General features: G+C 38.5%; 1 protein-coding gene across 1 annotated transcript; it reads right to left on the bottom strand.

Moving 5' to 3' along the window:
• Positions 1-881: 881 nt before the first annotated feature.
• On the bottom strand, positions 882-22,961 carry CUL4B (cullin 4B). Its single transcript, XM_041396340.1, has 20 exons — positions 21,768-22,961; positions 19,030-19,145; positions 14,501-14,604; positions 13,519-13,588; positions 12,966-13,039; positions 11,811-11,973; positions 11,621-11,710; positions 11,253-11,335; positions 10,143-10,210; positions 8,935-9,053; positions 7,920-8,112; positions 6,762-6,866; positions 6,353-6,463; positions 5,529-5,614; positions 4,875-4,982; positions 4,513-4,626; positions 3,483-3,588; positions 3,236-3,408; positions 2,548-2,700; positions 882-1,417 (listed from the first exon to the last, which is right to left on the bottom strand). The coding sequence occupies exons 1-20, from the start codon at positions 22,297-22,299 to the stop codon at positions 1,322-1,324; spliced, it is 2,664 nt and encodes an 887-aa protein (XP_041252274.1). The 5' UTR covers positions 22,300-22,961; the 3' UTR covers positions 882-1,321.
• Positions 22,962-23,238: the final 277 nt, after the last annotated feature.

Below are 23,238 nucleotides of genomic sequence, written 5' to 3'. Positions count from 1 at the left end.
TGCTCTGCAACACAGCTGATCATAGGTATAAAGCCTGGCTGGGTAAGGAAGAACTGGTACGTGGAGGAGTTCCTTTTCTGCTGACACCTTCTTTCCATGTATTCCTGGCAAATGCTGCTGTAAGCAATAAAAAATGTATTTTGTTGAAACAAAGCTCTACATTCAAGTGACTTACTCTCCCATGTCTTATAAAGATGCAAAGAATGCTCTCTGGTCATCTAAGAAAATATATTTTAGATGCCTTGTAGCAATACTTAACTTACTATATGAGAGGTAGGCTTCTGGGTTCTAGGAGGCCTGCTAGGCTCTAGGGCTGAGTTCTTAAAGCTTTAAGTTAAAGCAATCCAAAGCAGGGCAGTCTGAGAAGACCTGCCCTGTCTAAACCTTGAGGTTAATTCAAGTTTAGAATGTTGCAAAGCAAAACAAGTATTAAAATCCACTTGCAATTTTTGTTCTTACAGCTTTACCACAATAACAGTGTGGCTTTTCATCTGTTAATAGATTCTCTTTATTCTAGAGTATTGCTGCCAAGAGGTGAAGGCCTCCTACCCATGACTAGTAAAAACTGTCACTCCTTCCATTATGGCTGTTTTATGCTTAAAATTCCCAAAGGTGAACACCAAGTCTCATAGGCAAGCCATATAAATCTAATCTGAACTTGTTTTGTTGTAGCAGTTATTTAAGAATGGTGTTTGTATATACAGTATATATGCCCACACTGCAAACTTTATACATCCTTTTATAATGGCACCATTTTGTCTTAATTGCAACCAAGAATATTTTCCATTAGATCAGCAATAAGCATAGCTTGACTTACTCCCCATTTTCCCCCCTCAAGAGAAAAAAATCCAAGTGTGGGCATCAACCAAACCAATGGTATGTATAACTGAAATGCATTCTGTACAGTAAATTAAAAGTTTGCATGCAGTTTAAGCATTTTAAAGGCTATTTTCTTATAGTAATGAACCTTCTGTTTCCATTTAAAGATGTGAAAAATATCTGTCATATATCAAGGGACTCCTCTTCAGACCCAGAGACAAATGGAATCAGAAAGACCAGGTACTTTCTTTCAGCTTTCTGCACATCTTACTAAATAACATGCAAAGAGTTCAACAGCATTCTTCTTAAAATGTAAATATTACTCTTTAAATGGGCATGTTAACCACTGAAAGAAGTCCACTCTACTATACTTTTCCATGACACTGCTTTCATTCAATCATCGGTAGTATAAAAAGTCAATTAACGGGATCAAGAGGCTAGTTTATCCACTGGCAACTGTGTAGGACACCAAGTGTGCAGTAAAACAAAGGCCAACATATGTTTATGCAATATAGTTGTACTGATTCGGGTTTTCTTTATCTCTTTCCATGTAGTCCCTGTCAATCAAGGATTCTATTCTCTTCTTAAGGTCAGCAGGCTGTAAAACAAAGCACATGTCAGCATTATTACTTTGCAGTCAATGCTTCTTGGTTCTTTCTTTCCACTTGAGCCCAATATCTATATTGTTTGAGATGGCCAAGGAAACAGAAATCCCCATTAAAAAAATAATTTGAAGTCTCAGAGCTTCTAAAGTCTGCAATGTATAACTGATAGAAGAGAAAGTTACAAAGTTAGCTATCACCTGCAGCTAAACAGATTTTTACAGAAAGGGAAGATACTTGCTGCTGTTTGAACTGAACTCTAAAGAAGTTCTGTTTGTGCATCATGTACCAAAGTGTTTCTATTTCTGACTTTTAGCCAGTAAAAGTACAAGTTTCATTTCCTCTTGAAGCAAATGAGTTGTGCAATAGTTTGTGTGCCCTGTGATTTTGTTGGGGGAGGAACTTTATAAAAATGCCTCATGATAACAAGTGAGGAAAATTATTTAAATGATCTGCTATAATCTTACACAGCCCAACTGCAGTTTATGCAATACTTACAGACCTGCAGGCACTCAACATGGTAATACAATGGAATTAAATAGCAGGACCTTTTGTTTTACAATTCCATTGATAGAAAGCACCATATATTTGAATTCCAACAATGCATCATTGTCTGTTTGAAAAGACATTTCCATTCCTACACAATAAGCCAGTCATTTTATATTGCAACTGTGGGCTTCTTCAGCTTTGAGACATTCACCAATATTTTATTTTTATTCCTATATATCTGTGTATGTATATATTAACCAGTATAATCAATCCAGAAAAACCACTGTACTTCAGAAGTATCAACCAAGTTAAGATTACAACGCAGAACTGGTTTTGAGATCTGAAGCATTTTCTCCTTTGCTCAAGAATGCCTTGCCAGAACACTGCAAACAGTAGAACAGCAGCATACAAGGAAAGCCAGCTGCTCCCTTACTGCTAACAAACTCCAGGGCTGAAATCCTTTGGAAATACATTTTAGTAACAACTGGCACTTCAAAAATTCCTGAAAGTGACTATTTGCCCTCTCTAATACCAAAAAGATGCATACTTTAGACAGAAGCACTGTTCAACAGAGGGCTGGCCAGGGAAGATAAAAAGAACTGACAGGGTTTCAGAAGTAGAAAACTCAGCACAGCACCTTGACTGGGAATTTCAGCTGGTTGTAGACCTCTGACACCAGCAGGTTATGACTCAGCGTCTTGCGCATCTTCATGATCCGCACAATGGCAGCGTCGATCTGGTACTGCCGGTCCTGGAACACTCTCTCTGTAGTGCTTGCCTGCTCCTCCACCTGAAGGACCCGTTTAGAAAAGCTTTAATGAGAGCACCAGCACTGTCAAAACAATTCTTTCAGCCTCCAAGACAATTCTCAGCGTAAGACAGCGAAATGCCTGCTGTCAAATATCTGACATAAAGCCTTTACAAATACGAAGACTGATTGTCTATTGAAAAACACACTTGTACAAAAATTTAAAACCTTTGCTCAGATTTTACACTGGATGGCTGTCAGAGAAACAAGTCCACAGTGAATTTTCCATGTTCACAGTCAGTAAAGCTCCATGGAATGATAAAGGACGAAAAGAACATTTCAGAATTGGAACTTCTCTTAACCTTACTTAGAGACATCCAGCATCACTGGTGTCTTAGTACAGAGGCACACAGTTAAATCACCACTGTTAGGTATGTGCTGTCATCCAAATTACATGTGCAACTCTGACAGAGATATCAGTATGTACGTGATAACCGGGAGAAAAAAGCTTGTAAAAGGGCAGGCAACAAACTTCTTAACCCAAGGATCTAAACCCCAGAGATTAAAAAAAATATACCGTTTCTTTCATCTGAATTTGGTTGATTTTTATCCTGAAGAGCTTATGTCTGAAATCATCATTACATGTGAATTTATCACCATCTTCCACATCTTTGCCTTTGGGGCTTTTAGTCAGTACTCTGGCTTTGCCACAAGCCAGAGATTGAAGTGTCCTTCTCAGCTCTCCATCCTCTAAAGCAGAAACAAGTTGTTTAGGTTTTTTTAGTAAGAACACTTGGAAGTATTCAGTTGTTTTTGATACCAACCTATCCCAGTGGCTTGCTTTATCTCCTCTAAACTGAACTCCTCTCCTTCATTAAACATGAGCAGCACCAGTGTCTGGAACAAGGAGACCTGAAGTTCTTTTTTGCCCTGTCACAAAGGAAATAAACAGATATCAGCAGGCTGTTTTTTTTCTGGGGGGTGGAGGGAAAGGAGTGAGGGGAACATGAGAAACAAGTCACTCTTGTATGTCAGTTATTTCACTAACAGGGTGTTATTTTATTCACTTGAGAATATGGAAGAATAGAAGTTACTGGTCACTTGTGTTTACTACGAAATGCAGCACAAGCTTGAGGCCACAAGGCTGGACTATTCTATCCAGTGACAAAACTCATCCAAGATATGCATCAGATGACTCCAGACAAGTCTTAAAGCACTGAGTGCTTAAAATTACAATTTGGAAGGCCTTTAAGTCAAAATCTAACACAAACATTAGTTTAAGGAACACAGTATAAGGAACCTTTGAAACAATCAAGTCTGATAATATTTGTTTTGCCATTAACTTTTTCTGAAAACTGTTGTGGTAAGCATTCCTATTTCATGAGAATATTGTGTCCATGAAGAAATGCTGAAGGGGAGTAAGTGGAAATCCTTTCAAAACAGTTGTGTTCTTGTACAATCCAGAATTTTTCTGTATTTCAGTAGTAAAAGCTTACTGTGAAGATGCTTAATGCTATCAGATGAAGTAAGGCCATTGAAGAAACATGGTCCCCTTTTTTTCCCCACTATAAAAATAAGGGCCATTTATTAATCTGGAGCTAAAACCAGTAGATATTTTCCCCAACAGGCTTTTCTTTCCCCACCAATACAGAAATTGGGTGCATGTTCTTAGACATTAACACATCTGGTAGCTCAGTAACTACCAATATCTGGAAGATAGGAGGTTAAAAGTAGTTGCAGACACTGTGAAGTTTTCCATCACAGCACAAAAAAAAGCTTCCCCATATATCCCTAATGTACAACCCAGACCTGGAACCAACAACACAACAGGAGCAATAGAAACAATAGACTCACCTCTTTAAATTCTGCTTTTAGTACACAGTGTCCTAGTGTTGACTGCCACTGAAGTTTCCTACCACTGTGTTTTCCTAAATAAAAGGTCTTGAAAATCTCCTGCAGTTTTACCATCTGAAGAAAGAAAAATCCCAAAACACTAAAACACAATTTCTACTTTAAAAGCATCATTCCCTCCTCCACAATCAATTAAACCTTAAATCAAGGCTTAGAATGATAAAGGGAATTGCAAGAAAACAAACTTCATTTTAAAAAGATAATTCTGCATTTCCTTCTCTATGCATATTGAAAACCAAGTGTCAGTGGATCCCAAGATGCATTTCTGACAGGTCAATACTTGTATAATCCATGATGTTCATTACCTCTGGGGGCAGGTGGACCTCCATAGGCACGTAGGTTGGCCAATAACCCATAGTCAGAATATTCACTGTTAGTTCAATGTTGCCAGGGACATTCTGATTTTGCATATACTGCAAAGAGAAACAAAATAAATTGAAATAGAGCTATGTTAATTATACATATTTCAGATAGAGCTGAAAAGTTAGAACAGGCATTGCAAGAGCAGAAAAGACAAGTGACCACATGAAGTTTTGTTGTATACACTGCAAGTTACAAGAAAATTAAGGTAAGAATGAGCACTTTTCTGAAGTTCAAAAGGCACTTCCATACAGGAAGAAAACAGCAAATGTAGTCTTTTAGCAGGCTGAGGTGAAGATCTATCTAATTAAGTGTGAACAGAGGAAAGAATGTTAAAAATTGTTTGTAATCAAAACATTACAAAATCATCAGAACTAAATGTGAAAAAACTTCCAAGCCAGGCACTGGAATACAGTGGTGTTAAAAATGTCTTAGAGCTGGTGTTAAAATTTTTCTAAGTTTACAATTCTGTTATTGCTGTGGGTTGGTTGTTTGTTTGAAGAAGCTTGTCTCAGTTTTTTTGCTCAGCAAAAACCTTTAATAAATTCAGTAATATTTTCAAAAGCACAGACAGGACAGACAGGGCTTTCCCTCAGTACCTGTTTGAATTGTATCATTATGTCTTTAGAAAGCTCCATATCTTTAAACATTCCTTCAAGTTTGCTGGTGAAAGCAGCTCCACATTCTACAAAAGAGCAAATACAGATATTAGAAATTCATCTGTTTATTTTCAACACCTCAGCATAGTTATTCTGAATGCCAGAATGTACTTATAAGCAAGATGACCTTTTTCACCAGATTTTCTTACATAAAGACCTGGATTCTAATTAAGGAACAGAATAAGGTTATACACAAGAGAAAGGAAGATGTTTTGATGTGGTAGCTATTTTGCAACCTAGCTGTTTTTCCATATGGACCTGACTGTTCATCCTTTGACTATAGTGGCACTGGTCACTCAGATTACAATTCTAATCCCTACCAGCTGCCTTTCAAACTGTCTCCTGATGGCAGAACAAGATCAAGCTCTAAAAATCTCACCCTTACCACCAAGGGCTCCATCCAATGAAACAATGAAGAGCAGACTAGAGAAGACTTGCTGGCAGTGAAGAACAACTGGAAGTCACCTTTTCTCTGAGCACATCACCGATTTACTCAGCAGGGAACCTCCACTCTATCCCACAGGCCAAGATACACTGTGCACTTTTACGTTCCTGAGTTTTGGCTTTTCCTGCCATAACTACAAAACTAAAAGCAAATGCATCTCCTCAAAACCCACCAGTCATTCAGGACCTGCATAGAGGCTTCTGCCCTCATGGAAAGGGGAAATATCAACAGTGTTTCTGTGAAGGCCTGTTAAAACAACTCCTTTTAAAAGAAAGCTGATGGATAGAAACGACAGGTAGGTGGATACGTAGATACTTACCATGTTTGAGTTTGGAAAGCATAGATTTTTCAGCATCTACTGATGCACTCTTCCCAACTAATAGTCTCTTTGCTAGATCTTTTTTATAAAAGGCCTCAAAGACATCTTTTCCTGTAAGAGATGAGATTTCCAAGTGATCACAAAGCACTGCTGGTTTTAAACAAACCTCACCTACAAAAGACCCAATTCAAAGCTCAGAAAAACAAAAAGGGCCTTCATATTAAGACTTCCACAGGTTTTGTTATTTGCAATTTGGCAGGCAAAGTATTTAAACAGCACTACACCAACAAAACACATCCACAGGGAACAAACACCTGAAAATGTAACCCAACTGCAAAAATAATTTCAAAATACCTTTACGTTACTGGTTAAACAATTGTATCCCCACAAAAAAAACCCCAATGCTTACCATATATGAACCTAAATATGATCATAATTTTATCCAGCATTTTTTCAAGTTCTTCATCAGTAGCTTCTTTGTTGCCTGCACGAAGCTTTGAATCCACATATTTAGCTAAAAGAGTGTTGAAGAATAGAGTTTAGCACATGCCTAATACCACAGTGAAACAAAAACCTCTACATCTAATATTATGAAATCTTGACAATGGAAAGGATCCTGAAATCACTTTCTATCAGCCTCACAACAGCTACCTTGATACATTTTCAGAGAGGCTATAAAGTTACACAAACATTATAGCCTAGCATCTTTTTTCAGATCAGCAATGCCTGCATCTTGACTTTATTATCATACACAATGTTAAAAATATTTTGCCTATGAAAAAAAAATCACAAAGTAAAGCCACTGCTGTTGCAGATTGACATGGCTGTAATAGAAACAAAAAGATCAGATGAAAATATGTAAATCAGCTATTTAAATGTGTTGCCTATACTGCTGAATTTCTCTAGCATATCATTATTTTGTTTTAATTTCCAGTTTCAATCAAACTAGATTGCTTGTTTTAATTTCAAATGGGCTGGTAAGCACATTACAGTTAGGGAATTAATACAAAAAAGGAGGGCAGAAAGTATCACTCCACAAGCCCAACAGCACAGCCAATTGCCAAGCAGGCATTATTCACTGTGTGGGAAATGGTTCCAAAGTGCAGAGTACCAGGCACGTAATGCACAAATCTGTCAGCAACATTCTTTACAAACCAGATCTGTCCCCACACCGTGAGAGGTTCAGTGCATCCTCAGCTCTCTTCCCTTCACACATTAAACCCCTAACAGCTCTGTGCACATGTGCTGGTGGCACAGTTATGTAAGCTTCTGAAAATGTCTCATTATTAGCAGTATTCTCATGTCTGGACACCAGCCAATTGCTGGAATGCCCAAATTCTGATGTTCTGCACTTTTTTATAGCCTAGCCAGTTAAGTGATGACCAGTTTGCTTTTGATGGTTGATGCTACCCTCCCAAACAATTCCCTTGCATCAGGTGGCACAGCAGATCCCCAGTCTGATGTGCACTGTGCATGTATTAACACACAATTCCAGCATATCCCATCTGTAAGTACATCAGCAACTCAGCACCCAAATTCTCACATGAACGAAATTGAAGAAAAATACCTATGAGTTCAGCTGGCTTATTTGGTCTTTTGTTAATGAATGTTTCAAAGGCTTCTTTCATGGCATTTACAAATTTCTCGTTCTTGAGAAAGCAAACATCAATAATATGGTCAACTTTGTCTTTAAAATCAAGAAGTTCTTGGACCATGGTTTTGTCTTTTTCAGGATTAATTACTATGGTGCTACCAAATGCCTGCAAAATAAAACATATCTTTCAATTAGCCTGAATAATTAATGTAAATTACAAGACTTCTAAAATCTTAAGTTACCTTTGTAATGTGTTGTTTCTGGTACTCATATAGTTCCAGTAACAACAAAAGTATTACTTTATTATGTATTACTGTACTATGAAGTATTTACTATCTAATCATCCCTGCCCTTGCATATTGATTCAAAACCAACTGGTGAAAAAGTGAATGGATTCAAAACTTCAGTCTAAAGAAATGAAGTTTTGCATGACAAAATAAACACACCTTTTTTAATCATCTATATCCTCAGGTTTTACACAGGTAATGCTCCCACTAAATTAAGTTTTATTTCATAATACTCTTCTTTCACAACAACCAAATTTTCTGTGACATTTTCACTGAGAAAAAATGAATCATCCTAACTGATATTCAAGTGGTTTTTGAATCTCAGCTGGTTCATAACTTGAACAACCACTCATTCTCACAGGAAATTTTATTAGGAAGAAGACAAACATTCTGCCATTACCCAAATAACTACTGAAGAAATATGGTTGTCCCACAAACTAACTAAAAGCAAGATTATAAAATCCAAATGTATTTGGAGTTCAATAATTCAACTGAATGCTCACTGTTTTCTTCAATAGAGCTAGAACAGTTAGTGTACCTTTCCTGGGATATTTCAAAAGCTGTCTATTAAATACATGTTTATAACCAAATATCTTCAATTTTTAGAAAAATGCAATAGCTTACAGAGATTACTCAAGTATCTGTGTATAAACCCCACTGCTACAACAGTGGTATCTGCTCCAGAGTTGGAGGAACAGTACCTTTATGTATTCAATCCAGTGCTGCAAGAGAACCTGTACTCCACCTCTCACACGACTGAACAACTGATACAGGAGAGACAGGTCTTGAATTCGGTTTTCATCCAGAAGGTGATTCAGACCTGCAAATGTGAGAATTGCAACAGAAATTAAAACCAGAGTAACCCAAAGAAAGCACAGCTTATTACTACAGTGAGGCCTCTTCAAAACTAGTATTTTTTTATCAAACCATTAGTGGTGGCTTTTTTTTTTTTTTTTGTTTTTATTTTGAAGTACCTAATTTAGCAGTGAAACAAAAAATATCTGACTGAAACCTTAAAAATCTTATTATTTTATTGCACTTAGGACACATGCACTTTATTTAACAACCTTATCACTACATCTTTGCTTACTTCTGCCTTACTATTCCCTAAAGATTTGAAAAGTTTACACTGTACTGATTCATAGGAAAAGTTCCTTGGCAAGACAGCTCTGAGTTTCAGCTCCAGCTGTAAAATAAATCTTACAGATGCTTGAAGGCAATCAGCTTCAAGAAATATCTTCACCATTCACTTTTTAACCTTCTGGAGAAGCTCTGATGCTCTACAGCAAGGGTCTAATAAAGTAGATGGGTAAAGACTGATACTCCCCTCAATGAAGAGTTTGTTACACAAGTGCAGGAAGATGCTCACATACCTGTTTCATTCAGAATCTGGCTACTAAGGACCTGATTGTTTATTATTCAACTCTTGCTGCATCTGTTTCTATTTCCAATTATCTCTCAGATCAAGAGAGGGTCACTTGACTCCACAGAGACTACTGTAGAACTGAGGCAATGTATTCCATAGCTCAAATTATACTACATTTTTAAAACAAGCTGCTTTTTGTCAGCAGCAAGTACTCAGTATCTCCCTTTTCTGTTACAGCCATAATTCAAAGTGTACTCCTTTCTTTACCTCCGAGTCTTCAAAATGCCACTTAACACATGGAGCTTGAGTCTCCTGTTCTAATTTTCCTTTTGCTTTGCTATGTTATCAGAAGACAGCACAGTGTCCCCTTATCTCCAACCAGAAGAATGGCCAGTGCTATTTTGGGAACTGAGGAGCAAAGGGAGTTAAGGAATGATGCAGTTTGTCCTCCCCCAGCACCCCAATCCATTGCTTTCTCTCTGCACAGGAACTGAAAGCCCTGAAGCAGTAATTAGAAACATTTCTATAAAGAAGAAAGATTACCTTTCTGAAGAATGGCTGTTAAATGTTCACCCAGAAGTTGCTTTTCTACAGTAGCAATTAGTGGCTTCCTACAGAAGAAATGTTTAGAATTACTTTTCCTTTTTCCATTACTGACAATTTAAAATCCTTCTTTTGAGATTATGTTAATTACATTATCATTGGGAGTGCTCTAATTACCTGTGGCCAAAGACTTAAAATTATTATACACATATTTATCCTTTTTCTCCCGAGTAAACAATATTTTTTTTCCTGTTTGCTGACTGATGATTTTAATTCACACAACAAGCCTGTTATACATGACCTGTACACAGCTGGACAATGATTCCATCAGTGAAGAAGTTGGGGAGAATTCATCAAATAATATGCCTAATCCTGTGTTGTGGGAGGACATTCAGGTCTTGGGAGACAAACCAAGGAGAAATAAAACAGACCTCAAGTCAAGAGGTATTAAAACAAAACAGGGAATTGGCCACTAATACTGGCATGGAAGAAGGAAGCCACTGAACAAGCTAAAAGCTTTTAACAGCTGAAAGAGGAAGGAAATCAAAACGTATGACACTAGCAATAAAACACCTCTCTCTCAGAAAGGTTTTGATATCAGTGACCTACATTTTCTCTCAGACACAACAGCTGTAGCTTTACGTTACAGGACCTCCACCTGACTGTGTTGGAGGAAATCCTGCCTCTAAGTAGAAAAGATTGGAGAATGAAATTATTCAATAATTTCCCAGACTCCATATGCAAATACTTTTCACAAATATTCAGAGGCTTTAGCTTTAGAATACTCTATGCCAAGTCTTATCTTTTTCAGGTAGGACAACAGTTGATTAATTACATTTCAGCAGGAAAGAGACATCTGGGCTGGGAGAGGCAGCCTATTCTTCAAGCAAATACTTAACAACATTTATGCCAAAATAACAGTGACTTAGAAGAAAAGGCTATTAGCTGTGTGAGCCAAGACAGTGCTTCATTGTCAACATGGAACCGTGGGAAGTGAAAAGCATTTGATGGTCAGTCAATAACAGAAATAAATTGCAGCTACTTAAATGGCCCTCAACAGAAGAGGAGCCCAACAGCCCATACCACCAGGCCAAGAGAGATTGCACTTACTGTGTGCTCTGATCTAAATAAGTGATTATTCTGTCTGCTTCTTCTTCCAAGCGCTTGTTGACATGGTGAAGATATTCCGGGACCTGAAAATGCCAGAGCAGTTTTGTATGTTAAAGAAAACAAACAACATGAAGGGGAAAAGAGAGACAGTACTGGTCTGACACAAGTTTTAATTTAAGAAGCTTCAGTTTTAATCAAAAATCATTAGCATTGTGACTGAAGGCAACTGCACGTGTATTTCCTTTTTCAGAATACTGGAAAACAAAGGTCACACTACTGCCTTGTGTACTAAGGCAGCAGAATATTTCTACTCCCTGACACGTGCTTTGACATCAGGCACAACAAATACAGTTAAACATCTGAAATACCTCTCGTTCCTGCATAAGCCTCTGTCCCTCTGCTGCATACAGGCGATTAGTCTCTTCCAAGAATCTATGTTCAAAAGAGTCCTGATAAATCTGAGGAAACAACATGAGAGCAACCCAGGGTGAAGCTTACTGAGCACTAAGTAAGAATTTGAGCTATTTATTGGTTTAAAGGTGAAACAGGTTTACTCACCTGCAAGTCAGAAAGCATGCTCAGGAGGCTTCGCAGTAAACTCCTGTCAATAGCCTCACCACTTCTTTCCCTCTCAATCAGCAGAAGAATGCCATCAATAGTTTTGTTCTGAACCTTCTGATCACTGATTATATGAGTTCTGAACAATTCTAGTCCCATATCCCTAAAAAGAAAGCAAAGACTGCTCAATAAATTGTTAAAGAATAAATCCCTTATCTCTTATTAAAACATGATGTAAATCTAATAAAGAGGCCAATACCAGCATTCTTTAATTGCTCATTCCTCTGCCTCCAAATCACTCAAGATGAACAAATATATGAACACTAGAATAAACCATGACACTACACCAACATGAAGCTACACATTTTAAACACCAATGCAGATATTTTTTCCTAAATACCATGTAACTTTTGCAACATCTTTATTTTTCAGTTGGTTGACAGGATGTTGGAACCCCAACCTTCATGAGAAAAAAAAAAAAAAGTCATCCTGGATTCCAAGTCCATGGTTATGGTGTTGAACAATATTCCTTTTTTGTCCACCACTTGCTCATCTCTCGTTCTTAGGGACAGCTTAGATGAATTCAGTGATGTGACAGACAAGGATCTCTGCAATGACTGTCCCAGTTAAAACCTTCCATGAATTTGGAGCTATAGGTATAGTCATTCTTAGAAAAAATCAGGCCCTCCATCAATCTCTTGCAAAGTAATTCAGGTACCAAAGAACAGTAAGGCATATACTAATTAATAAGAGGAGCAGAAGTTGAAGTCCAAAAGAGTGTATCTTGCTTTTAAGTAACTCTTTCCAGCTTAAAATACTGTGCCTGCTAAGGCAATTAACTGGGCACCCCAAACCCTTGCACCTCTGGTCTGTTGACCAGACCCCTTCCTTTAACTCTGCAAACTGGAGGCTGATATCTACTTCACTGAAATTTGGGATCACAGCTATTCTAGAACAATCCTATAATTTATGGCAAATAAATGAAAAGTTTTCCTTTGCAACAAGCACTCATGCATTCACCATGTAATTTAAAGGTCACTATGAGGTTCATATTAAAAATCCATCTGAAAATCAGCAAGATATAAGCAATAGTTGAAATACACCCCCAAATTTTATTTCTGCCCCCCCAAATAACTTAATTCTTTGTGCCCTTACCAAATAGATGGCAGCATTGAATTCTGAAGTACGTAAGTTCGATCCAAGAACAGAAAGATACTTCTAATCATAATCTGTCACCAGAAGGAATAAAACAGCCACAATCATTTTACTCTCAAAACTGAACAGCAACACCAAGTATGCTCAACAACAACAAGAAACCCCACCAATCAGTTTCAGGCAGTTCTTTCTTGGACACTGCTGATTTATTTAACAACTTCTGCCAATCCCTGCAAAGTGACCAATGTGACACTTTGCATATTTCTGTATAACAGAACAGCTCCTTTAAAAATAGGTATAAAGGAGAAAGGTTTGCATGAAACTGGCAATGAGGAGTTAGGGGTGTCTTTGTGTCCAAGATCAGACCCATATGCCAAGAAACACACTACAGGCAAGTATTTTCAAGGCTTGATTTCTAACAAATTAGATACAGCTGTATATCACAAAGAAACCTTACATAAATTTAAGACATTTCAGAAGTTTGAAAAAAAATCAAAGTTAAGCAAAACAGGCTGACAAAGCAACTGGTTTTCCTTAAAAAAGATAAACTTACCATTTGTCTGCAGTGATCTTGCCAACATTTGTCTATTTTCTTTAGAAAAAGGACACTATCCAATGAATCCGTGAAGAAATCATTAAGAAAAATCATGATTAATAGATGGTGCAAACAATGAAATGAACCAACTTTATAATTTTTAAAGGCACTTAGCAGAGAGCACAACAAACTCACCTACTCTCAGAAAGAACCAGGTAATTCCTTGCAACACATTTATTTTTATTTTTTAATGAGGGTCTTTGTGTTAATAATGAGAAATCAAAATTATCTGAACAAATTTAAAAAAAATTATTGAAATAATTTTGAATATTTTGTTTAATCCCCATCTCTGGGGAATGGAACAAACATACATATCCCCATAACTCAAAAGCCAACAATATCCAATACATGTAAGAGCTCACCACTACACTGTAATTTCAGCTCATGTTAAGAGTAAATAAATTCTGTCCTTCAAATATATCTTTTATTCAGCTCACTGCATAGTTCTGGTACTAATTAATATCCACTTCACAGGATGTCAACCTGATGCAACTTCAAGCTTCTGAAAATAAAACATCCTGATCCTCAGAACCTGACATGCTGCCAGATCACCATTACTTTTCCCAAAAAACCCAACAGCTACTTGTTGGATGACTTTTCACTTTATCTAAGCTTGGCAAGTTTGATATAAAAAACACTGACATAATACAGCAAATAACTGCTTTTTAAACCTTGCTACAGATCTAACACAAATTTCTGTAAGTTGTCAGTGTTTCAGAAATACCAGTGAATCTTTCTCAGAAACTTTTTAATGGTTACAGGCATAAAGGAACAAGTAGTGTTCTCCTAGGTCCCACAAAGAAATAAAAGAAAAACCAATTACACAAAACCTAGGAATTCAAATTACCACGGCCTAATGTAATGAACTAGTCAAAGAAATCCATCACTATATACTTGCAGTAAAACAATTTTGGCTTGTCAACAGCTAAGAAAAGGATATTCTCTGAATTGGTGAATTTGTGCTTTAATGTGGTCTTCACAGATCTGCCTCAATTGTTTGTACAAATTTGCAGAGATCTTGTAGGAGCAGAGATTTTCAACAGCCTGAAGTAAAGAGAAAGAGAAACAAACAAATCTTGCTATATTCTTACATGTAGTTTTACAAGAAAGGAGGACGTCCCTCCCCAGACAAGAATTCTGCTTCTCACAGCTTTTAACAGAGCTAACTGCTGCATGCAAAACACCAGAGACAGACATGGCACTGCACTGCTAACAGGAGATAAAGGCAGTGCCCTCAACAGCTCACACACCATCAATTTAGCTGACTGTCAGTCTCTCACATGGAACTGCAGGACTGGCAGCTCTAAAAACAAGGATGGTGCTTTAATATCTTCCAGTAGCTTGCTGGGCTTCATACCTCAAAGCAGTCACTTAAGGTATTAATTTTATTAACTGCTGTGCTCTGCAAGTCCCACTGATATTAGTGGAAAAGCACTGCCAGATTTATTTCCTTTTGCAGTCCTTTCCTTGATTAAGCTTCCCTCACCCCCAAAAGTACATATGTATACATATGTTATCTATCTTATCTATCCATCCACCAACTCCCTGCCTGAATAAGTTTAATTATAATCCTGAATATTAGTAGCATGACTGCATTTACAGTGACAATCCCAGATTTCTAGATCTCATCAAGTATTAGAAGAATTACCACTGTGCTCAGTAAGAAGTGAAAAGAAGTTTAATGGGGCCATATCCTGGAGACTGATCAAGCAAACAATCATTCTTAAGTTCATTAGTGTATATCTCAAGACTTCTAAAATTCAAACCCATTGCCCAGAATTCGAAAGCAACTAAGCAACTTTAATTCTTTGCAGGCTGGTGAAAGACACAGTAAGTGATTACTCTGTAAAACACCTGTAGAAGCTAGAGGAGAAGCATATTTGATTTTCAATTAATGCTTTGTGCTATTATTTACTTATTGGAAAAGACTTCGTTGGGAAAAAAAAAAGGACTGGAAGATAAAGTTTGTTCCCCAGCACCTGCAGGCAACCATGGAGAGACTGCACAGCTCAGAAGTGCACAGAGCAGACCTATACCATTACCCCAGAATATTTCCCAACTGTCCAAATGGAAGCACAAAGCAAGCAGTCACCACTACATCTAACACTGGCTCTAGCACACGGAGGAGTTAAAAAAACCCCAACTAAACACAAACCAAACCTCCATGAAAACCAAAACCCCACAGCAAAACCATCCCACACAATAACCACAAAACTCCCCAAACCTGCATGAGCTTAGTGTCAGAAGTAAACAGGTATAGCAAGAGAGTGAATGTGCCAATTAACCAAAACAGGTCTGAATGAAGACTGTAAGGAAAGCCAAAATTATCACCCAAGTATACAAATCATAATATTTGGAAATAGCAACAGGTTTGACTCTAGCCTCAACACTTAAGAAACACCAAACACAGAATAAAGTGATAGGAAAATGTGTTCTGTAGCTCACTGCTCAGAGCAGTTTATGAGCATTGCTCAACTCTATTCTGCTATGGTAAAAATCAGGTTCAGCAGCAAGTAAGAAACCAGGATATAACCTGATACTTGATTCAGTAGAATGAGGGGATGGAAAACACTGAGCCTGAAGAGCCTGATTAGAACTTCAGCAAGTGCAATCTTCCTAGGTTTCTTAATTTCTTCCACTTTGGAGAAGCCAACTGAGAGCTGGGAAGGTGAATGTTTTGGATGGAACTTGCCTGTCAGCTGCAGAACCACAGTTACTCTGGCTTCAACCCACCAAGTCAGGACACCAGCAGCCTCTGTCCTGGACTTCTGGTCACCTCATCTCACCACTGTTATAACTGCTGCCTATCAAACAAGTACTGCTGCTCTAAATCCTTAAAAGAATTAGCTTCTGCACTGTAGATGGACAAATGCATGCAATTAACTCCTAGTGAAATAAGCATGTAACATTTAAAAGAATTAGCTTCTGCACTGTAGATGGACAAATGCATGCAATAATAAATAGTGAAATAAGCATGTATTAACATACACCTACTTTTATGGAGTGTTCATACAGAGCTGAGCATTTACATTTGTCTGTCAGAAATTCCAAAGTGTTAAACATGTCTGCTAGGATTGGGTGTTTGAACAAAGTACAAAACTTCTGCATCTTTGTTGATGACACACACAGACATGCTTTAATTTTTAAGACATTAACTCCCTACTGCAATATTATGCTTTGCTTAATTACTAGACAATACTGATTGTATCTAAAATGTATCAACATGTATTAATACATGTTAGGGCCTCTAGTTCACAAAATTATCTTGTTTTGAATTAGTGGAAAAAACGTTTCTGTTTAGGGCATCTGTGCCCTAATGACGGTGAGAAAATATGAAGAGTCCCACTTCCTTTGTGTAACACATATGCAGTTAGATGTGGTTTTCTGGTTTTCTCTTTGTTTTTTTTTGCCTTTTAACTGCAGCATCCACACCTGGGTTTGTGTAGTAAGGAAAAAGAACTGAACACAACTCTGATGAGAGAAAATCACAACCTTCCTGAAGTACTTAAATCTGATTGATTTAAAAAAAATAGCTCTGCACCAGGTACCAAAGATCTAGATCTCTACTTTCAGGTACTAATATAAGGAAAATTATTCTATGAAAGAAGCATTCAATTCTGTAACACTTCAGCTACTCAAGGGTGGGAATAATTTTGTTTGCTGAGGAAGAACAAAGCAAGTATGAAGCTTGGGCCCTGCAAACAAATAAAGCTTCAAAATGTTTATCCAGTGGGTTTTTCTAGCACAGACAAGAGTTAAACCAAAAGCAAGAAGTTTAACTCCATTAAAAAAAAGAATTATCCTCTTTTGAGGTGTGCAGCAGAACTTCTGCAGACTCTTTTATAATTCCCCTCTCTGTTGGATAATGGTGTCTGCCAAGGCATATTTGGGATCAGATCCTTTTACCAAGCAGCTGTTCAGAAATGACATTAGTTTAGTTAGCATCTAAAAACACTAGTGATTCCTCTTACTATTTTTAAATCAAGACATTTATTTTTAGATCTATATTAAAAAAAAAACATACTTCATTGCACTCTATTTCACTGAGAAATATCTAAGTAATAACAATGTTGAAACACTGTGATTTAAAACAAAACAGCTTATTTTTGTTTTTTGATTACAAGCAATATTAAATTAAGCTTGTGGTAAGATTGAGCAAAAATTTAAGCAACTCTGTTAAACAGAAGCAAGTATTTCAACAGAACTCTGTATTTTTAAACAATTTTGGATAGCCTTTAAGCACTTAACAGTTATTTGCACAGTTATTCAGTCTAGAGTAAGTAATTTACAATACCACCCAGTACGATTGGTTGTAATTTGCTATCACTTCCACCAAGTTGTGCAAAAATGACAATACTGTCTATTATTCTGACAAATTGTTAAAAAAGCAGTATTTTTAGTTAATTAATTGAACATTACAAAAGTCTATAGTGATCGTAAGAATGCTGTGGACTGAGGCACAGCAATTAATTCTTCCTTAAATCTGTCCCCAAGCCTTGTACAGGATTTTTTCCTCATATACAAACTGCAGCTTTTATTGAAAAGGGGAGGGCGGGGGAAGAAGAGACACTAAAAAGTCATGGTGAGAAGGCTATATACACACACAGAGGAACAAATTAAACAACTAACCAGGTAATAAAGGCTTTAGAAGTAGAGTAAAAAGTTAAAGTGCTTCCTAATACCCAGCTAAAGCAGCACCATTGCTATGCTGCTAAAACTGCAAGTGACATTAGTAGGGAAAAGGTAAGTGGGGGAAATCTCCCCAGCACACTCAGCTGAAAAAGCAGAAGTGGAGCTTATTAAAAAAAAACATTAGGAAATGCAGTTCAATCTGATCACTTCCTAAAGTATTTAAGAAAACACAATCAGAGCTGTTGCTGGCAATAAAGTTGGATTCTCAATTGCTAGAATAAAAAGAATGCTGCAATGCCTGAAAATTACAATCAAACCAAAATAATACAATTCATGAAGGAAAAATGGTGTTCTATTTACCTACTAGAAGTCAACAGAAAGTTTCAGTTTTTAAGTGATTTGTGATACTTGATCGTGAACAGATACTTTCTTCAGAGAAGAAATTACATTTTAATGTAAATCACCTTATTCTTAAACACCAGTGTTTGAGGATTTCACCATTCTCCTTTAGCAGATAAACATCACACAACTCCCTAAACAGAAAAGGCAATACAGCTCCTTGCCTTAGTTAATTCTCATCAACTGCTGCAAGGGAACCCATACCTTGGGCTTTGTTCTGGCAAGTAAAAAAAATACATAAGTTCGATGCTAAGTCTTGTGAAATTCTAACTCACAATTGTAAAATGAAGAAACTATTTGATGACAAGTTTTTCAATGACAAAAGCAGCTATCAAGCAAAATGCCATATTCTTACCACCATATCAAGTGTTTTAAGCAAAGAAATCTGAGAACAAAACAGAAAAGCCCTAACCCATTACTTTTACTTAATGCACTTACCTGATAGAGCTCTTCTAAATTGTATTTAATTGAAGTACTGTTCTGGATAGCTTCTACAGCTTCTTTCAGTTTTTGCCAGGTTTCATCTGTGTAGTTTTCAGGCAATTTGGGTTTATCTTTAAAATAAAAAATATAAAGTTTGAGAACATATTTAGATAAAGCAAAACCTTTTACAGAAATGAAAAGGATGTAGCTTTGAGGGGAAAGATGTATGGGCTGATGGTCCAGCTTTTAATTTATACTTACATGGAAAGAAAGCATTTGTGTAAAAGTAGTGCCTTATTCACATTTGAAAGAGTAACATACTGAAGAAATTCAGCATTGCTCTCCATATACACACCACAGGTAGCCCAAAGAGTACCTGTGGTTTACAAAAATCACAGTCCTGTGCCACAGCAGCTCAAGAAGGGCTAAAAGCAGCAAGAATTATCATACCTTCCTTATACTCTCATTACCAGGAAGGCAGAGCCAAAAGAAAGGAACACAAAAGGCAAAAATGATGCATTAAAAGATACACAGTTGTGTGTATCTCAGTTTTTAATTTACTGCTCATTAATTTTACTCTGCAATAACAGTTGGAAAGAACTCCTCAAGAGACACTCATGGAAACACTGGAATTATTGTACAGGCTTTATGGTCCTAAGAAAAACCTTCCCATTTTAAAGGAATCCATTTATGTCTCTCTTGGGTTTGGAAAGTGGATATTTTTTAGAGATAAGCCTCTTTTAATGTTCAAAAGCTCCAGATCTGACCCTCTCCATTATTTTTTCTGGTTCTTTTCTAGAGATGACCCTGCTCTGCAGCACCTTCAGCAAGACCACAGCATTTGCAACATGCTAAGATACTCCCCAAGTCACATCCTCAGCATATAGGAACTATTTAAAAGTTTTATATTTTTGTAACTACCTAGAGTGACCATTTTTGTTCTAATAAGCAGATTCCCAAATGGAGAAGACAGAACAAGAAAATCTGAGGAGGAAGATGACACATGCACATTCATGCTACCAACAGGTGAAACTGGCCCCGAGTTTATACTCTATTAGAATTGACTTTTACACACCTAAAAGTAAAAACCAAATTTTAAATCTTTATGATTTCCTTAGAAACAACTAACAGAGCAGTAATTATTTTGTTCTTCCAAGCATTTCCCTACAATACTGGCAATATCCCAACACTAGCTGCCTGATCTGGATCTAGAGACAAGTGACTTGCCTGTTTTCACCAGCAACTCCTGACTGCTGCTCAGCAGCCAACACCAAGGTTATGGATTTTAGAAAGTTATTGAACTTGTGAAGGATGTTATTGCTATCACACTAAGATACAGACAAAAACCTTAAGATTGCTATTCAGTTTAGCATCTGAGAGTAAATAAAAGACAAGGCTGTCAGAATACCAAGACATCCTTTTTAAGCAAGGTTCTAATACCAATTCATAAGCAGTAATGATCACAGCACATGCAATCCATGACATTTAACAGGTATTTTAAAGGTGAGAATTAACTTCCCTTAAAGATAAAAGTGCACAAGCAACTGAAGAGCAGCATCACAAGTCTGAATTTTAAAATAATCAGTCAAATTAAATGATGATGCTTTGATGGGCATTTTTGAGAACTGGAACCTTAAAGCAAAGAGTTACAGTGTGATCATGAATTCTTGCAAACATTACAGTGGGTCCTAATCCTTACCTAATGCAATGTGTCTACAGAACATTTGTGTCAATTGTGTATTTAGAAATTTAAAATTAGTTTTGGTAATATCTTTTACTCCTCCACAAACCAAAACATATGAGGGGAAAGAAACAACCCAGGAAAGCAAGGTAGTGGACTATTGTGGAAGACAGCAAGAAGCAGGAAATAAAAAAAGCCCATGATAGCCTCATCTTCATAGGGAAAAAAATGGCAGCATTTTAGCTAAGCTTTCTGCCTACCTATTTGTATTTTTGTTCACTAGAAAATGAAGCAGCATCACATCAGAAAAGTTTAATTTCTCTACCTTGGTCTCTAGTAACATTACTCAAAAATCTCAAACACATGTTTGGAGAGAATTTATAAAATAATGTAAACTTGTAAAGTAAGAGTAAGCTAAGACAGAGAAAAGATACTACAATTAAAAATTATAGTGAGGACATTACAAGGAAAAAACTGCAAAAATCTGAACTACCTACTTCAAAGGCAAGTGGGGAAACCAGAAAGGAAATCCACCACAATAGCCCGATAATCACCTTAGTTTCAACATTTAAAACTAAGCACAGGCAGATTATCCTATAAACAGACAACAGGGATAGAGACAAGACATGCAGATTCAAGGCCAATTAAAAAAAAACCCACGTTCTATGCAAAGACTTATCATAAACTGGGCTAAAATATACACTAAACTCTGAATCAGGATTACTAGAAAAGAAGTCTCAAATGTTAGAAGTTTAAACAAAGGCAATTTACACACTTAGGTAGTAAAACCTTACAACTAACATACAAATTAAGGCCTTCTCAAGAGACAGAGTGAAGGGAGTCTGAAAAACAATTCCAAGCAGCAAAGTGTAGCCCAGGATGTGTACATGACCAGGCAAGCACACATCAGAAATCATGACTCCCCTTTACATAAGTATAGAAATGTTCACCACAGAAAAGCAATTCCCATAAAACCTGGGGCTATTTGAAAGGAACCGGTTTGCAGGCTGAAAACAAAACACAAAGTTGACTGTCAGCTCCCCACAGGTTGTGACAAATTATGGCCGGTTACCTTTAAAGTTCTTGATCACTAATTTCTTGGCAGAGCCAGGTTTACTGTTGGCGAAACTGGAAACAGTAGAGGAGGCAGCTTTGGTCAGGCCATTTGCATGATGCCCCACAGCCACTGACGAAATTAAAAGGCTTTTATTTTTAAGCTGTTGCTGGTGCTGCTGCTGAGAAGAGGCAGCAGGAGAGGAGGAGGAAGAAGACTCTTCAGCCATCTTCACATCGAGTCCAATAAAATCCACGGAGTCCTCAAAGCGCAGCTTCTTCTGGAGGTGATGGTTGGAGGAAGCAACCCCTGAGGAGGAGCACGAAGAAGCAGTGATGACAGAGGAAGATGATGAGGAGGTGTTTTTGGAAGGAGAAGAGGTGCAGGAGGAAATGGAATCAAATTCTTCTTTTTCGGAATTACTGTTGCTGCTGTTATTTAACTTTCTCTTCTTGCAGGAGGAGCTGCTGCTAGTGTTACCATCAGTGGCAGGTCTGACCTCCTGGGCTGCAGCTGGGGGGTTGGGGGAAGAGAAACCTGTGGGAAACATGAACACACAGAAGTGAACAGGCTGAGGGGCATCAAATCCTTGTGGTGTGACAAAGAGAGGGGGAGAGTTTTAGAGTTTGCTGTCTCTGGGGGGGTGTCTTTCAACTCCTCCTTCTCATCAGCAGAGTCCTTCCGTATTCCTTCTCCTCGCGTTCTTCTTTATCGGAGGAATCACTTTATCTCCTCTTCCCCTTTTCTTTATTACTTTGGCTCTTCTCGTAGTTTGTCGCTGCCTTTCTGCTTTTACTCCTTTCCCAGCGGAGCGTTTCCGTTCCTGCCTCTCGCCGCTCACCAATTCCTCTCAATTCTCCTCTCCAGCCGCAGAATTCCCCACGGCTGCCCGCTCCCCCGGCTTCTCCTTGCGCTCCCCTCCTGCTCCGGCCGCCTCGTCTCCGCCGAGCAGCAGCGGGGAGGGCTGAGCGCGGCTCTCTCTCGCCTCGGCTCCAGCCCCTCGCCCCACACGCCTCCCGCTCCGCCCCGCGGCCGCTCCGCTCGGGCCCCGCTCCCCCCTCTCCGCCTGTGCCCGCGCTCCCTGAGGGGGGACGGCCCGGCCGGGTTGTTATTGTCACTGCACGGCAGAGGGAGCGCAAAAATGGCGGCGCATCCGCCCGCCGTGCATGACGGGGCGCGGCGCACGGAAGCGCGGCCGGGAAGCGGTGGGACCGCCCCGGGATCCTCCCCGGGACCCGCCCTCGGCCCCGCCGGAACTGATCGCGGCTCGGTGCCCCCCGCGCCGGCGTGGGGCCGCCCGCTGGGCGGGACTGCGGGCCCGGGGAGTTCCGTACCGGGGTCCCGTACCGCCTCACCCAGCCCGTCCCGCCGCAGGCTCCGGCCGCGCTCCGTGCGGTGCACGGCGGCGTTCGCGGGAGCTCCTTCCCCCGCAGCCTGCGGCCTAGGCCGAGGCCTGTTGGTTTGGAAGTGGTTTTTCTTGCACTTACTT

Source organism: Onychostruthus taczanowskii, unplaced genomic scaffold (assembly GCF_017590055.1).
Source record: "Onychostruthus taczanowskii isolate IOZ18803 unplaced genomic scaffold, ASM1759005v1 scaffold13, whole genome shotgun sequence".
NCBI classification, from domain to species: domain Eukaryota; kingdom Metazoa; phylum Chordata; class Aves; order Passeriformes; family Passeridae; genus Onychostruthus; species Onychostruthus taczanowskii.
This window is presented reverse-complemented; position numbering and strand designations above follow the sequence as displayed.